Raw genomic sequence first — 14,903 nt, forward strand, 5'->3', positions numbered from 1 at the left:
TACAAAAACACTATGGAGACCAACATAAATGTTTTTCTGGATCTGTGCAAAACAATATTTTATATTAAAAAAATGTATTTATATTTTTAAAAACAAGAAGCTTTTTTGAAAATGATTTAGTACATTGGCTTCTATCGTTTATAACAACTTTGACGTTGCTGCTGCAAGAGTTGATGTTTAATGCTTACCTGATTATTAGATTTTAAGACATTAAAAAAATTCCCTTCTTTTTTTCTGAATGATGGATATTTGGATACAGAAAGAGATGGTGAAAGAGGGGAAGAGGAGGACCCAGTGGAATGAAGTTGACCTTATTACCATTTTTGAAAACCAAAGACAGGAGAGATCATTTCAACATATATTTTTATTGTTTTCCATGGCCCCAACCCCACAACAGCAGGGCGACCCTGAGCACACAGGAAATGAGGAGCAGGAACAAACACTGGGAATAATCTTGTGCAGAAAACACCCACTTAAAAAGTAAGAGTAAAAGGTACTTTTGGCCTTATTCACAGTAAAAAATATAGTGGCCGATTCTAAATAAATATTCCTTTGTCATGCCCTTCCTCAGAGTAATGTAAAATGGTACCAGTTTTCATTCCTATAAAATGTCCTCACTTACTGGAGAGCTCAGTTCATGGTATATTTAGATTCAACATAAGCTCCACTGTTTAGGCCCCATTTCCTTAAAGATCAGATTCATTGTGAAGTGGAATGTTACTGTATGGAAGAAAACTCACATTGGGATTGAATTACTTTAATCTATTCCTCCTTCAGTGGGAAGAACATGTCCTGTAACGTTACATTATGTTATGGGTATTTTTATAGCTCACTATCTCCCATGAGAGTATCCAGGCGCTATGGAAGGTCAGAGTTTCGTTATGGGTTGTTTATAGGTAGTGTTAGGGTACGGCTTAGGATTTTGTGTGTTTTCAGTTATTTATATTCTTTCTTCGAAAAGTTTTTGTAATCCTCTAAAAACCATACAAATTCCCATTTTTCTGTGGGTGGAGGGACCAACAGGTTCTGAATGAATCTATGCACTTTCACAAGCATTTTGTACATGGGTGCACTTTGCATTTAGTCGGTTGTGAGTAAGAGCTAAGCAAGATATGCACTCTAATACAAATTGGTCTTGATTTGCTTGCGATAAAAAAAATAACCAAGGGGCGCACTCGCGCACAAAATACTCGTGATTTCTCAGAACCAGCTAACAATTCCAAGGGAAAAAATAAAATAGTGTGTAGGAAAATGGAAACTACACAACTATGGGTACGTCAAAATCAATACCCTGCAAAATCGAACATTCATAAACTACAGGGCAGTGGTCTACAAAGAAGATAATTTTAACAGAGACTGTAATACTTATGGTTACGTTTAGGGATACAGAAAGGTTTGGGATAAGAAGAATTGATTGTAGCAGATGTGTTGTGAGAACTAAAGTAATGTTAATTAAAAAAAGAAACATTGTAGTGGGTTCCTTGAGGAAATTCTGTGCAATGGTATCCATTGTGTAGTCTTCTCTGAAAACACAGAGCTTCTTAGTAAACACCAATCTATCACCTCGTCAATTTTACAAGGAATGGAAAAGATGTTACCAAGAAGAGGATGTGACTGGAGAAGATTGCTTGGATTCATAAGACTTTTAGAAGAATGCATGCAAGAACCCATGAACACCTTGTTTCTCAGTACCAATGAGAGCATACAAAAAATGTCTCCTCTCACAGGAAAAGCAAATATAGATAAGGAAAAAGTAATAGTAAATAAGCCATTGATATAATGATTGAAAATACTGAACAAAGCTTAACCACTGTTTTTTTTTTAAACCATTAATCAAATATAAAGACTTTTTCACAAAAATACTTATACATTTATGTCAGACTACTTGTGTTTTGGCTTCTGTGTTTGTGCTTTCTCGCTTATATCCGATTTTAAAGAGCTTCAATGCAAAAACTGTTCCTGTTCATATTAAAAGGGACCTCTCAGAGTACAGAAGCACTTTATATTTTTGACTCACAGTTCAACGACAAAGGAAATTTGTGTGCAATTTACTGCAGTCATCGCTATTAGGAGTGACATCCACCTGGAGATAAATTAGTGGACCACTAAAGAGCATATTCCTTGGAACCTCAAGCCATTTTCATTCTCCAATTAGAAGAAAATAATAAAAATGGTGTCCCTGTTTTGAGAAATACAGTCACCTGGATGAATTTCAGTATGCTCTGTCAAACATTACTTCCAATCAAATAAAAAAGGACACCAGCACAATGGCCAAGGGGCTCAACGTCGACCCTGAGGAAAACCTGCAACTAGAACTGCAAAAATAATTTCTACACGGCTTGTAAATGTCCCCGTTCCTTGTAGGTTCTCATGGCCCTTCCGGACAAGTCTTGAGGTGCCTTTCTTTATGGAAGCTCCATTCTTCTCTCCACTCTGTTCCTCATGGACCTCTAGCAGCATTGGAAACAAAGACGTCTGCGATTCCCTCGATGAACATGCACCACCAGGACTAAGCAGCCTCTCTGTATTCGTAAAATCGATAAATACAACACAAAGGGAGGGTATCTGGCTGGAAGCAGCACTGAGCTTGAAGCTGTATTTTGCATCCTGCACCGGTGTGTTGACTTCCATCAGTCTATGGCGGGTTTTGCTAAGTTGCCTATCACCCTGGCCTGGTCAACAGCGTCAAGCAGGTTCTTTGCATCCACAGCCAGGGAGTGAGCTGCTGTCAGCATCTGTTTCTTGCACTCCTCGCTCAGTGAAGTCATTGCGTTTTGCTGGGCCATGCGCATCTTATTGATCAGTTCTGCAAGGTCTTTATTTAGTAGTTTCTGTGTCCCTTCAATCTGCAATTAATAAAAAATAGAGACCGTCATGTGAACTGAAATAACAACAGGGCTGCCTTAAAGAAACTGGTTAATTGTTTTTACCTGGACATGATATTTTCACTTTTTGTCTAGTATGTACAAAAAGGTCTCATATCTGAAAGGGTTTTCACAGAATTGACTCTGAACAAGGTCATTTAAGACCTAACGTGCAGTGCTTTATCCACACCACGCTTGGCCCACAGTAGCATGCTTGAAGACCACCTAATATTGCCTTCTACATTTGTGGGAAAACATATTTTGTGATGTTTAAGAAAGAGCTAACTTCCTGATAAGAATATTTAAAATTCATACAAAAAATATTATCATCCGAAACCCTTCTAGCAACCATGTGAGTGTAATAACAACTAATCTGTTCTCTGCTTTTTAAAGAATACATTCATATTACCATAATAGCTGTTAGTGCATCCATGTGTACATCACCTTTCCTAAACAAATATTATGACCCTTCTTCAATTTATAGTACAGTAAGGCAAACCTACTCAAAATATTTTCCATTGGTCATCACCACCATATTTCAATTGCACCTTCGCCGAACATATCTGTAACAAGAATTCTATGTTGTCCTATCAATTTTAAGACTGTAGCAAAATAAATCAATGGGCAAATCCATTTACTGTGACAATTCATGAAAACATACCTTGTGAAAGACAATTTCACAAAGCAGCAGCTATAAGTATGGAAATATTTTGTTGTCAACTCACAGTGTTACTTTAAAGGCTTCCCATACTCCCCTGTATCTAATGAACCTTTGATGGGCATGCACAAATACTCAGCATCGTTATCCTCATCACATTCCCTGGGCCTACCTCAGTGCGTGATGTTGAAGGGAGTGTCGGCAGAATCTCATCCACACTTGTTATTAGCAGTCGAAGGGTCAGTCCTACATTCTGTAAACAAGATAACAACAGCTTGAACAATGCAAGCAACATACTACAACAGAATCATGCTTCCCTTCCTACTGCTAGAGCAGAGAACAGGGGCTGCCCAAATCACTAAGGATTCCATTGACAATTAACACAGTCATTGCTACTGAAGACCTATCAGTCGGAGACATAGAGCTAAATTCCAGTTTTGTGGAACAAACTTTTTTTTTTAAAAAGTTGAAATGTACTCCTATAGGTTATCCCCTAAATTTGGAGTTGATTTCAAAATTCTATTCACAAAAATCCCAAAAGTAATGAACAGAACTCTCTGAAGTTTTTGAATATCCATAATCTCATAAACACTGCATCAATTCCACGTGCACTTGTGAAGATCTTTCATTAGGTGCAGAAACCTCATCAGTAAGTATAATGGAAGTATGCATTTGTAAGTGCAATTGTTTAAAAAAAAAAAAAAATCCTCACAGAGAAAATATTTTCTGTATAAAGAAAACCATCCACCCACTACCCCATAAAATAGTTGGTGATCATTTAGGGTTTGCTGGAGCTCAGCCACTAATCAATGAGACTGCTGCACTGCCAAGCCTGTGGTTCTCCTATATTATTTAGACGCAAAAGAATCTCCAGATCGCCAGTCCACAGCATCGGCTAGCTCTATCATCAGACCTCTTCACTCAGAGGCTAGTGACCCAAGAACACCTTTAATTCGGGGTACAGCTCCCAACACTGGATCCAGAGGAGATGAAATTGGTTTTCAATAGATACTGGTGGTATTTTGCTTTCTGTTGCAAGACCATCACTCTCCTCGGATGCTTTCACCGTAGCTCCCTGTGAACCCTATCTCTCAACTGCAATAGTGCATCATTTCAAGCTGATCGTGGCTATACCCAGGATCTAACACCTGTCTCACAAGGGATTATGATCCTGTCCATCAGCCAGTAGAAAGACTATTGGATTTCCATGGCCTCAGCACACATCCTCTCCATGTTCCAAGAAGGGTTTCCATGTCCATCCTCTGGTAGACACTAAAAGACTCAGCTGCCAGTGACCATTCCAGGAGTGGACCACACATCACTACTATAGCAGGGAGTCTGAGGTGCTCACCTTTACAACAAGAGGATACCCATCAGGAGGAAGCTGGCCAACATCATTCTTGAGCTGAAGCACTGCTTTGACAAGCTCCATCACATTGAAGTACACCTTATCTTCTGTTCGGTCCAGGTTCGCAGTCGGAGTTGGCTGAATCGGCTGGATCGGCTGTGCCTAAAACAGTAAAAAGCATAACTTGTAAAGCACTGAGTCAAAAGCATGATGAATAATGACAATAATGTAAATGAGAAAATAGTGTGCACCTGCCCAACAATTTTAATTCAATCCAGTAATCCCAGGCACAACCCTTGCTCTGCCCAACACACGGAAAGGAACTGAACCACAGGAAATTCCTGTAACAGGGCTGCCTACTTACAAGTTAATCATATTAGCGCTAAAACAATGAAGATAATTAATGCATTAAATGGAGTGGAAAAAGAGAAGTTAGACAGAGCCGTAATCGAAGGGGAATTAAACAGTTCTTAAAAAGGAAGTTAAAACAAGAAAAACCTGTGTTTAAACGTAAAGACACTTGAAACTGCAAATCAAATATTTTCTAGGGAAGAAACAATCGAATATAAATGATTTAACATCTAGTGTGCACATGCAAATAGCTGCATGATGCTAATGGGATAATTTAGACTCCTGAGAGCTAAAATGGGTGCAACTTGTATTTGCACACCCATGCGCAATTGATTCAATTAGGATGAAAGATCAAATTGCATAGGCATTAAGCACCTGCTTATAAGTGATGGCAATCGTCCATGCCAAACAGCGTGCAATCGGTATGAGCATATACAAAAACAGTTGCATAAACATTTTTTTCCCATAGGATATAATCAGGTACAATAGAACAGCAGTTAACTGGAACTAATGTTATTTGCACTGGGGTTGTTTTCGAACCAGTTATATCCTTCTGGGTCTAAAAAATTCCATAAAAAGAGCAGCTGATGGGAAGTCTGTGAAACAGCAGTGTGCATGACATGTGAAGCCAAGTTCACTATGCAAAGCTGTCATACCGTTAATGCCACTTTTACCTTTAGAGGTATAACATTCCCAGAATGCAAAGAGCTTCTGCTGGAAAGTCAGGACTGGCAAGAGCCACACTCAGCCTAATAGGAACTTTGACACAATTCTCAGATGGAGCAGTTTGGGCTCGGTTCCGCCATCATAAAGTTAACACGCCCTGACTGTGGACCTGACAAACTCGTTTCTAGTAGTAGGTGGAAAGCAGAAGCTATGCTGGGCAGGCAAGAATGGCTGGAGATGCTTTGGAGTTTGAAATGTGACAACCGCCCTAGAGTCTTGACTGGATACCAGATTTTTATGGAAACTTCAATGTCAGATGGCAATGCGGGCAAACTGTGCCCAAGACTGGCCAAGACAAATTGTTTTCAAATGCAACCAGCAACGGCTTATCAAAGCGCTGGCTCTGGATGGCTTTTTACAAGTAATGGCCAATGCACATTGTTGGTGAGGAAAAATTTAAATTAACCATAATAGAACAGAAGCTCCTAGTTAATCCCTAGCTGGGTTATGCTCTGTAGGGGAACAGTTATACAGATCTGCTCCAGCTTTGGAGATGAGCGCATTCAACAGCCCACGCAAGATGGGTATCCGGCTTGGCTACAACACAGGACTACCTGCTACAGCTCACTCAACTTGGCCAATGTGCGATCAGAAACAGTGGCTTCATCAAGCATTTATTTGCTTTCATGCACAATTTCTGGAGAGTTATTTATTTGAAAGGTTCTTGGGAAAGACCTCCCCCATTACCTACTTTTTGACTATAGCTTTAATTCGCTCTCGTCTGCTTTGAAATAATAATAGCACTGTGCTTAGTTGTACGTATGCATCTTTTTTCTATTGCACAAACAAATGCAATGCACTTTGGTCAAACCTGAATCTTAGGAACCTTTGATAGCACTATCTTTTCCAGCAAGACATGTTTGCCAATCTTAGAAGCATTGGCCTAATGATAGTGTCTGTAAATAGGTTGGGAGACCAGTAAACATGGCATATGTCTGGTAAAAGAATCTGAGGCAGGCCAAAATATCAACGTTCAGTTTAGGAAATTCATAGACATGAACCATCAAAGTCCCAAGTACGACGGAGGATACTTTCCCCTCTCTTCTTGGCTCATCGCGGAGTCTGAATAAATCTGGAACCATTCGAAGCCTGATCCATACTTAGCACCGCAGGCACTGATATCGACTCATTTAACTGCATGGTAATTGCTATGCTACTTTAAAAAGGATCTGAGTGGATGCTATTAAATCCTAGGTTTGTCTGTGTGTCCCACACTACTTATCTATCTACCGCCCTGGTGAAGGTGGGGCCTCCTCCTGGGCCGTACACCGAAACACGCGTTGGCGTTTAATTCTCTCGTGCAATTGGACCCTGCCTCCATCCACCTCTGGGAGGATATACGAGAACCCTCCATTCTGACATCACAGAAATGTTTACCACCTGGATTGATTTTAGATGTTCTAGGAATTTTATTGTTGAATGAATGTGTATGTTACCATGAGAGAGTGTGAGCATGACTGATGGCTGTGATTGTTATGTGTGGGACCTGTATGTATTTATGTATTATACATTATGTATCTATTTATACACTATGTGAACCTTGATATAACATTTTTGAAATGTTGATAATAAAAGAAAAACAAATCCGCCAACTAGTTTAACTCTCTGATTTCTTTGAATATATCTGCTTGTCAGCCTTAGTTGTTGTCCTGTATTACTGTGACCCTCTTCTGAGCTTAATTAAACCCTTCTATATAGGCAGTTGAATTTTTGCTAGTGCTGGTCTCTTGAAATTTTCCCCTCTTTCACCTGCCTATCATTTGCTCTCAGGGGTCCCCCTTTGTATTGGTTATGTACTGATTAATTCTTAATCCGAGGATCACGTGTGCCTTTGTAATTCATAATAATAAACCATCTTAAATGTGTGAAGCAGGCTCCGGAGAGAATGAAGACAGAAATTAAAGAGAAAAGGGGTAAGATATACACAGCGAACAAACTGAGAAATATACTCATATGTGCATGAAATATAAATTAGATAAGCATACGTAACCCCCTTATAAGATAACTTACTGAAGAATAGGTACACTTGGAATCTGTAAAGATTTTGAGGAGTCTACAGATGTCAAATAATATCAGCCAATCACTTAAGAAAGATTCTAGATTTTTCTAGAAATTTGCCTTGGGAATTTGAGCAAGTTTGCAGGGATCCACAAGGGAGATGGTTATAGGTAGCTAGGAGATTGAATGGGAGAATTTTAAATTCTGTAAATTACTATGGACGACGCTTCGAGCTTGAACAAGATCAATGAAGTATTAACGGGTGTCCCTGGCCAGATTGTTATTGGGGGGGGATTTCAACTATATACAGGATCTAAAAAAGGATACTTCAAATAAAAGTAAAAAACAATTGAAACCAATAACTAAAAGACTCTTTGAAGCTATTAGGTACGACTACCAATTAGTAGATCCTTGGCGAAAAGGCAACCCCGACAAGAACTGTTATATATGCCACTCTCGCCAATATCAGACTGCATCTCGCATAGATTTCTTCTTAACATCTAGATCTCTCAACATCCTAAAGACAGACATTGGGACTAACTCCTATTCTGATCATTCTTATATCCAGCTTGAATTTGAGATTGCGAGGCAAGAGGGGAGCGATCCAGGTGGCAGATGGATCGTCTCCTCCTTCAGGATCAAAAATGGGTGGAGGGTTTTAGAATATGGATCCAAGGCTGCGGCGCAAGGACAAATTATCTCTTTCTCGGCTGCCCAGTAGAGAGCCAGACGAACAAAAATAGCTGAACTACAGCTCGCTGTGGAAAAGGTACAGGCTTCGAAAACTGCGCCATGTTCACATCAGCTCAAGGACGCTGAAAAGGCTCTGAGGGATTTTTTTTTAATAGAGGAGATTAGTAGTTCCAGAACCAATCAACAACGGGTTTATGAGGACAGCCAAAATGGTTGGCAAACTGTTAGCTAGCTCTACAAAAACTAGACAAGAGAAAGCTGTAATTCCGAACGTGATAGACCCCAAGACCGGAGTCGAAGTGTCAAATAGTGAAGAGATTGCGCATGTTTTTATGGAACATTACCAACAGCTTTATACTACAGAATATCTGGTCGGGGAAGGCAATATACAGGAATATTTTAATAACGTAAATCTCTCTAGACTATCCATCCCCTTGGCAGACCAGCTAAAATCAGATTTAGAAAGCTCAGAAGTTTTGGCCGGTGTTAAATCTATGGCCGGAGCTAAAGCGCGTGGTGAGGTAGGGCTCCCTATAGAATTCTTCAAGGTATTTGCAAAAAAAGTGATTTTACCCTTGATGAAACTCTTTAATCATATTGGAAATTGGGGGCAGGTACCCTCATCTTTTAAAGAGGTGGTCATTATTTGCTTTGTGAAAAAGGATAAGAATCCAAAAGACGTCAATTATTATAGACCCATTAGTCTCCTCAAAGCGGATTATAAGATCCTAATGAAAGCTTGGGCACAGCATTTTTCATCTGTTGCGCAGGAAATAATTCATAAAGATCAGGCCGGCTTTATGAATGAAAGATCTATGTCAGCAAACAACAAATTTTTAATACAGACGCTGGATTACTGCAATTTTAACCTAATCCCGGCTTGTATTATGAAAAAGCTTTTGACCTGGTAAATTGGAACACTCTGATTTTTGCTCTTGGGAGGTTCGCTGTCCTTCCCCAGGTTATTTTAATGCTTCCCAATATTTTCCAGGGGGGCCCATGCTCAGGTAGTAATAAACACAAAACAGGCTGGTATAGTTGAAATAAATCTGGGGACAAGACAAGGGTGCCCGCTCTCCCCTTTGCTGTTTACGTTCTTTATAGAGCCATTGACCCTAAGAATGCCGAATAATGCTGCAATCAATGCTCCAATCTTGGGCATGGCCAAATTAAAGCTATTTGCGGACAACATCATTTTATATCTGAAACCCAATAGTCAGAATTTGGAACTGGCTATGAGGGTATGTAGTAAATTCGAGTTAATTGGGGGTTATAAAATTAATCAAAATAAAACAGAAATTCTAATATTGAATACCGATATAGATTTGACCCCTGCCAATCTTAAGCTGCAAGCAGCAAAACCTGACCCCATAAGATACTTGGGGATTTATGTCTCTGATCAATACCAACAGTTATATAAGTTGAACTATATAAGAATACAGGACAAAATCAAGAATTTACTGGATAGGTGGCTACTACTCCCTTTAAGTTTGGTAGGACGAGTATCTCTTATAAAGATGTCGATACTTCCGCTACTCGTCTTTCTTTTTATTAATATACCTATTAAAATCAATATTGGTTATTTCAAAGAATTAGAAACTATGTTCAGACAGTTTGTTTGGGGGAAAAAGACACCAAGGGTTAAGCTCACATCATTACAATTAACTATTAAACAGGGTGGGCTGGCCCTGTATGCTCGGACATACTATGATGCTGCTTTTTTACACTTAATAGCTCGCTTATTGGTTCTTAATGGGTCAAAAGACGTTGTTTTGTGTGGACACAATGGTGCAGGAAGCCAGATTTCAGACCCCGATATTTTAAAAAATCTCCAATCTTCCAAAAAAAAAATCTAAGATGTTGAAGTATTATTCCATCAGACTATAATCTCTTTTTAAGGGCTCCTCTGGGCTACACTATCTTAATTTGCGGGAATGCAAAAATCTCGACCTCCCAATTCAATTTTGCCATTTAAAAAATTGGAAGGTTTGTTGTTTACTAGAGTTAAGGCATTTCTTAAAATAGAATAGGGTAATAACTTGGGAAGAGGTTCTGTCGAGGAATAGAGACCAGAGGAAGCCAGCTTTTTTCGAGTATTTACAGATTGCTGACTTTTTAAATAGGCAGAAATTTCTTCTTTGTGTACCGACCAAACTTGTGACAGCCCTTTTTGGAGCAAAGTTAAGAGGAGTAGGGAATTGGTATCGTCTGCTGCATAACTCAGGCCAATCTCTGCTTGTAGAGAGCCAGCTCGAAAGGATGACTAGGGAAACACAATGTACCTTCTCAAAGCATGAGAAGGTACATTCGTGAGGGAGTAAGGCTTTGAGGGCAGCTAACTTTAAAAGAATGGCCTTCTTATCCCGGTGGCTGACATATTATACTCTGAAAGCACCCAACAAAAAACATCCGGAAGTTGAAAATAGATGCTTTCGCTGCCAGGCAGAAGATGAAGGGGGCTGGTTACATATCTTTTTTACATGTAAAAAAGATATTTAACCAGCCCCCTTCGTCTTCGCGAACAAATGGTCTCCCATTCATGCTTTGAGAATAGGGCCTTTCAGGGGGGAGATCTTTTCAGACTTAAACAGGGAAATTAAGAAGCAGATAGTGCCCGACGCTGAGTTGGCCCAGTTTGAAATTAGTAAAGATAGGACAAACTTGAGGAAACCCGAGGAGACTTTTCTTGCTATTGCCTTATTAGTCGCTCACTCTCTAATTCTCCAGAATTGGAGGTCGAGGGAAGCTCCCACCTACAACAAATGGCTCAATAAAATGAAATGTATGAGGGCCTGTGAAGAAGCCTATGCGATGCAAGTGGGCACTTCTAGGAAGTTTAATGAAAACTGGAAGTTTTTGAGCAATCTAGAAAATTTGATGATGAGTAGTGCTATCCTGAAACGGAATCTAGGCTTTCTTTTATATCGAAGTTTGGTGTTACATGGGGTATTTAAATAAAAGCTTAGAGGATGCACATGATTAGTTCTAGCACTTTAGTACAAGCACTTTAGCACAGGGACACTTTATTACTACTTTACAAAAAAAAGTTGCACTTTTTTGCATAGCTCTTTAAAACATATCTTGGCAGCTATACATGATAGTTTTTTACTAAAAACAAACAGCTTTTCTTCTTGGCATCATTTTTGTACATGCAGCTTGGAAAGTTAAATAAATTGATGTTAGCCTAATGTTATCTATTATTGATTCCTAGTAATGTTGTCTATATGTGATTGTTATGGTCGCGATGCTCGGCTTAATAAAACAAACAAAAAAAGATTCTAGATAACTACCAAGCAGTCTTAAGTAGAAGCATCAAGTTGGTTGTGGTCTCTGCATGGATGATCTATGTCAGGTAGAGGATTTAAGGGGATCTTGAGCCTCAGTGCTCCCCGACATCTCAGTAGTCTTCAACACCACTGATCACAAGATCTTAATTCAGAGACTATCCAACACTTGTGTCACAGGTGCTCCTTTTGTCTGTCTTAAATCCTTTCTATCTAACAGAAACGCAGAGCACTTTTACCTTCATATTTTCCACCCTTAGAGATGTAGAATTTGGTGTTTCTGTGGGGTCGATACTTTTGCCACTTTTGTTTAATATTTATACGTGACTGGTTCACTTGCTTTGATTCTTGGACACCACATTTTATAGGTATGCAGATGACCCTCAACTCATCTTTCGTGTCTCTCCAAATGCTGGTAATGGTGCCCCAGATGATATGGTGGTGAACGTCAAGAATCTTTTTAAAGCTAAACCCAGATATGACAGATATGCTTTGAATTAATACTTCCTACATTGAACTATTGTGGCCCTCTTGTATGGGCCCCCCTCCGAAAATAAGACAGTTTCACTCGAAACCTTGGGATCTATGTTGGATTCTTACTTGGCCTTCGGACTCATGTAACCAAGGTTGGTCAGCCTTGTTTCTTTCTTCTGAAAACACTTAGACAAGTCCTTCTTTATACTGATCTGAAGATCAGAACCCTGATCATAAACACCATAATTTAATTCAAATTGGATTATGGAAATGCCATCATTTTAGCCACTTATAAATAATTACCCAAATCAGTTACAAAGAATCCGGAATACAGCAAACCGGGTTCTATATGGCGTAAAAAGTCAAAGTTGGTTTCCAAAGCCAGAAGAAAACTATTCTAGCTTACAGTTCCTAATAGAGTATTTTTTAAAGCCATGACTATTGTACACAAATTGATGAACACACAATCCACTGATTGTGTGGTCAAGAGATTTGTGTGGTGCAAAACTCAAAGAACAATCAGGTCTGGCAATCAAACCCTTTTGATGATTCGCAAATCCTGTACCCCAAATCATGTTGCCAAACTTTGGTAACAAAGTCTTCTCTGTCGCTGTCCCAAAATCTTGAAACACCCCTAACCCTAGACATCAACAGACAATCATCCATCATGCCCTTCAGAAAGACCTTAATGCTTACAGATTCAAGTAAGATATCTCCAATGGCTGGCTGGAAAAGTGGAGACATTGTAAACCGAAAATTGGTAATAAGTATTGGACACTAGGACAGGTATATGGTTTTACTGGGCAATCTAAATGTAATCTATTTGTACCTTTGGTCAAGTAATTTGTATAGTATCCAGCTTGCACTTTCCATAGACAAAATACGAAGGAGGAACTGCTAAAACCACCACCAATATTCTAAAAACAAAACTATCTGCAGGAAACTGAGTGTGATTTGTACATCAACAGTGTCAGCAAGGCTATGAATTTAACTTACCTCTTACCAACTGATTGTATTAAAGTACTTAAAATGTGTTATCACAAATATAACATGTCAAATGTCAGTCAGAGGAATGAGTACCTGACTTTCAGAAATTTGCAGATTGATGTATACAAAACGGTATGCGTGATCCCTATGAAACCAAGGTAAAGGTTCGCAAAGAACAACAGAGACAAACACATCCCTCCATATTGACATATGTCTGATCACACTGTTGCAAAATGACAAAGCAAATAGGTCTCAGCCAGTGGTTTTAAAAAAATTATTAGATAGCTGCTGTTGATAGAAGTGCATCCAAGAACCTTTTTTAGAGGGCATTTTTAATATACGAGCAAACCAATTCAAAGGTGGCCACAGTGGATGCTTGTTCATCCATGGCAGTCATCTTTGAATGGGTTTGGAATATTTCAATAAACCCATTCAACAATGGCCACAGTGAATGCACGCACATCAATAGAGGGCATTTTTTAATGGGCTTGTTTAAATAATACAAATCGATTTCTTGGTGCCTACCTATGTATGCATACACAGGGGTACTCACCAGCGGCCATCTTGAAATGGTTTAAAATAGTAGCACAGCGATAGTGTAATGGGCAAAAAAAGCACAATAAATTTGCCTAGGGGCGGGATAGGGAGCGACAAGCGGGGGAGAAGCAGGGAGTAGCGACGGAGTTGGGGTGGAAATATTTAGAAAATAAAAAGAGGTAAGTGGGTGGGATAAGCAACAGAAGTGCTTGGGGATGGGCTGGAGAAGCAAAAAGAGAAAGAGGACAAGCTGAGGGAAGGACTGGGGTGAGCAAAATGAGAAAGGGAGGGGGGCTGGGCTAAAGTGATGCTGAAGAAGCACATGGAAAGTAGTTAACTGAATGGAAGTAATGTGGAAGGATACAACTCAACAAAGCACTGCAAGTCTTAAGTGCTCTTTTGTGGACCCAAAATAAGAAAAATTAAGACAGTAATTAAATAAAGAGGGGACAATTCAGATAGACAAGAAGCTATCCAATTATGAACAAACAATTGACCCAAAACCTACTGGTGTCAGAACCTGCTCTCACTCTTCCTTATGACCTTCCAGATCTCAATTTCAGGGTGTGGTGCAGCTGGTAATTTAACTCTGCTACATTCCTCTACAGAGGTCAAGGGGATGAGGGCTTAAACTCCTCATTTCATTGTCCAAGAGGATGCAAACACTGAAATTAATGTTCATTAGACTATCTGGATCAAGTGAGTTACAGAGTTACCTAAACGATGCATCAAGATACTGTGGATTTCTTGGGTATCCAAGTCACTCATTATTGGGATTCAGAGTGGAGATATCCAAAAGTAATGTCTTGTGGTGGTGTATATTCCGTACAGGACATTTTGAAGGGACTACACTCCACGTGGGGCACCAAAGTGACAACGTATTGTTAGAATTATTTGGATGGAAGCAGTAGAGTGAGTGAACCTCTAGTAAGGGATCTACCCTCCACATGATCTATTCCCTGTTGTCCGTATCGTAACCCACA

General features: G+C 39.5%; 1 protein-coding gene across 4 annotated transcripts in view; it reads right to left on the reverse strand.

Annotated features, from left to right (window-relative positions):
* Positions 1 to 346: 346 nt before the first annotated feature.
* PTK2B (protein tyrosine kinase 2 beta) overlaps positions 347 to 14,903 on the reverse strand; it is a 97,946-nt gene continuing 83,389 nt past the window's right edge. For all 4 annotated transcript variants that reach the window (XM_086948501.1, XM_086948500.1, XM_086948499.1 and 1 more), the window contains 3 exons: positions 4,874 to 5,032; positions 3,695 to 3,775; positions 347 to 2,846 (listed from right to left, as the gene is read on the reverse strand). In XM_086948501.1, the coding sequence (XP_086804627.1) occupies positions 2,631 to 2,846; positions 3,695 to 3,775; positions 4,874 to 5,032 (456 nt within the window). In that variant the 3' untranslated portion in view covers positions 347 to 2,630. The remainder of the gene's footprint in view (positions 2,847 to 3,694; positions 3,776 to 4,873; positions 5,033 to 14,903) is intronic.

The sequence above is a fragment of the Lissotriton vulgaris genome, unplaced genomic scaffold, assembly GCF_964263255.1.
Source record: "Lissotriton vulgaris unplaced genomic scaffold, aLisVul1.2 SCAFFOLD_254, whole genome shotgun sequence".
In the NCBI taxonomy this organism is placed as follows: Eukaryota; Metazoa; Chordata; class Amphibia; order Caudata; family Salamandridae; genus Lissotriton; species Lissotriton vulgaris.